Here is a 2,455-nt window from a genome sequence, read left to right on the forward strand (position 1 = left end):
GATGGAACCAAAGTCTAAACACAAAATTCATTTAAGTTTTACCTATAAGTTTGCTGTCGGTCCACGCCACCCTTCGCGATGCCCGCCCGTCCAGCGTCCGCTGCCGCCATAGGAGTGCAGGCGGAAACCATCTCCCCAGGAGAAGGGCGCACCTTCCTGAAGAGCGGCCAGACCTGCGTGATGCACTACGCCGGAATGCTTGAAGATGGAAAGAAATTTGATTCCTCCCTTGACAGAAACAAGCCCTTTAAGTTTATGCTAGGCAAGCAGGAGGTGATCCGATGCTGGGAAGGAGGTGTTGCCCAGATGAGTGTGGGTCAGAGAGCTAAACTGACTATATCTCTAGATTATGCCCACGGTGCCACTGGGCACCCAGGCATTATCCCACCACATGCCACTCTTGTCTTCGATGTGGAGCCTCTAAAACTGGAATGAAAGGAATGGACTCCTCCCTTAGCTCCCTGTCCTTGGGTCTGCCATGGAGGGATCCTGGTGCCTCCAGATGCCTGCACATGAATCCATATGGAGCTTTTCCTGATGTTCCACTACACTCTGTATAGACATCTGCCCCGACTGAATGTGTTCTGTCACTCAGCTTTGCTTCCGACATCTTCATTTCCTCTTCCCCTTTATCCTCGTATGTGTGTTTACCTAAACCATATGCCATAAACCTCAAGTTACTCATTTTATTTTGTTTTCATTTTGGGGTGAAGATTCAGTTTCAGACTTTTGGATCTAGGTTTCCAATGAAGTACATGATCAAGTATTAACAGCACAAGTGATAGGTTAACTTTACAATAGGAATTGGTGTTTGTGCGGGGGGTTGCAAGAATATTTTAATTTTTTCAATGAAATTTTTATCTATTATATATTAAACATTCTTGCTACTGCACTGCAAGGCCATAGCAGATTTGGGTGCTATTGAGGGCTGAATTATTTTCCAAGTTGAGAGATGTCCTTGTGTTAAAATAAAAGCCCTACCTAAAACTGAGGTGGGGATGGGGAGAGCCTTTGCCTCCACCCACCCCACCCCACCCTCTCCTTAAACCCTCTGGCTTTGAAAGCAGGTCATTTTCACTGTGATGCTGGACACTGCAGGTATCTATCTGTCCCTGAGCCAGCAGGGACTTCTGAAGACTCCTTTGTGGCCTGGCTTATTTATTTGTTTTTTTTTCCCATCCTGAGGTTTTTCTAATGGATTTTCAGAAATTTTGTAATCTCATAACTTTCCAAGCTCCACCACTTCCTAAACCTTGAGAACTTTAAATGACTGCTTAAATTGAAGGTGTTGTTTGTCGACTTAACACCCAATGAAAGCCCAGCCATCATGACAAATCCTGAATGTTCTCTTAAGAAAATGATGCTGGTCATCGCAGCTTCAGCATCTCCTGTTTATTGATGCTTGGCTCCCTCTGCTGATCTCAAAGTTTCCTGGCTTTTCCTCCCTCAGCCCCTTCTCACCCCTTTGCTGTCCTTTTTAGTGATTTGTTGAGAGAAATCATTGCTACCCCCTCCCCCCAGCACCATATATGAGTTTCAAGTGTTATGATTGCAATAAAAGTGCTTTATGCTGGCTTTTATTAAAAAAAAAAGTTTTATATATGCCTTATAGACACAGCCTGAAGCTAATCTTATGCAATATTTTAAATAATTTTGTGCATGAAACAAAGTTTGTGTGCATTGAACCTTCCACTTCTGGCATCATATTGTCACTCAGACATTTTCAGAGTTTGAAGTATTTTTGATTCAGATTTTCAGATTAGGGATACTCAACTAATACACTTAAATCTCTGGACCGTAAAATCATGACTATTTTTTTCTCTGTGATCTCCTATGTTCTCTATATGATAAATATGCACCAGTTTCATAATCAGAAATGAAATTACAAAGGTAATTTCAAAATAGAAAAGATATTGGTATGAAGGAGATAATTTTAAGGTTGCTGAAAAAATCATTCTAATATAACCCACTTAGCTAATGTAGCCCTTTTTTCTTAAGATTAATTGCCTTAGACAGCATGTAATCAGAATTAAAATGTTAGAATAAAATAAGTGTATTTTAATCTATTTTTTAAAACTTACTAATTTTATAATAGTTGATTTTCCTAGTCACCACTGCTTTCACAAATAACCTTTGTTCTTCTAGGGGGAGCATGGTAATATTTCAATGCAAGAAAAGTGTTGTTTATAATGCTGTTCATTGACTCATCCTGTCGGGTTGCAAAAGGCTACCAGGAAGTTTGTGAAGGATTCTTTGTGGGTAGCAGGAACTTCTGAGATTTAACAAATAAATTTGGCTAAATAAAACTCTGACAGGTGCAGTTGGTAGCCAGTAATCCAATTCATTCATGTGCAATTTTGATTACTGTAGCCGAGTCATAATTAGGTTGGTAATGATTTAATAATCCAAATAATTTTTTAGATTCAGTGATGTGCATGAAGAACAATGTTCTTCA

The 2,455-nt window shown here is 40.0% G+C and overlaps 1 protein-coding gene across 1 annotated transcript; it reads left to right on the top strand.

The window, feature by feature from the left end:
* Positions 1-54: 54 nt before the first annotated feature.
* LOC108313114 (peptidyl-prolyl cis-trans isomerase FKBP1A-like) lies at positions 55-689 on the top strand. Its single transcript, XM_037743044.1, has one exon. It carries the CDS (start codon positions 79-81, stop codon positions 433-435), a length of 357 nt encoding a protein of 118 aa, XP_037598972.1. The 5' UTR covers positions 55-78; the 3' UTR covers positions 436-689.
* Positions 690-2,455: the final 1,766 nt, after the last annotated feature.

The sequence above is a fragment of the Cebus imitator genome, unplaced genomic scaffold (assembly GCF_001604975.1).
Source record: "Cebus imitator isolate Cc_AM_T3 unplaced genomic scaffold, Cebus_imitator-1.0 Scaffold133, whole genome shotgun sequence".
Lineage (NCBI taxonomy): Eukaryota > Metazoa > Chordata > Mammalia > Primates > Cebidae > Cebus > Cebus imitator.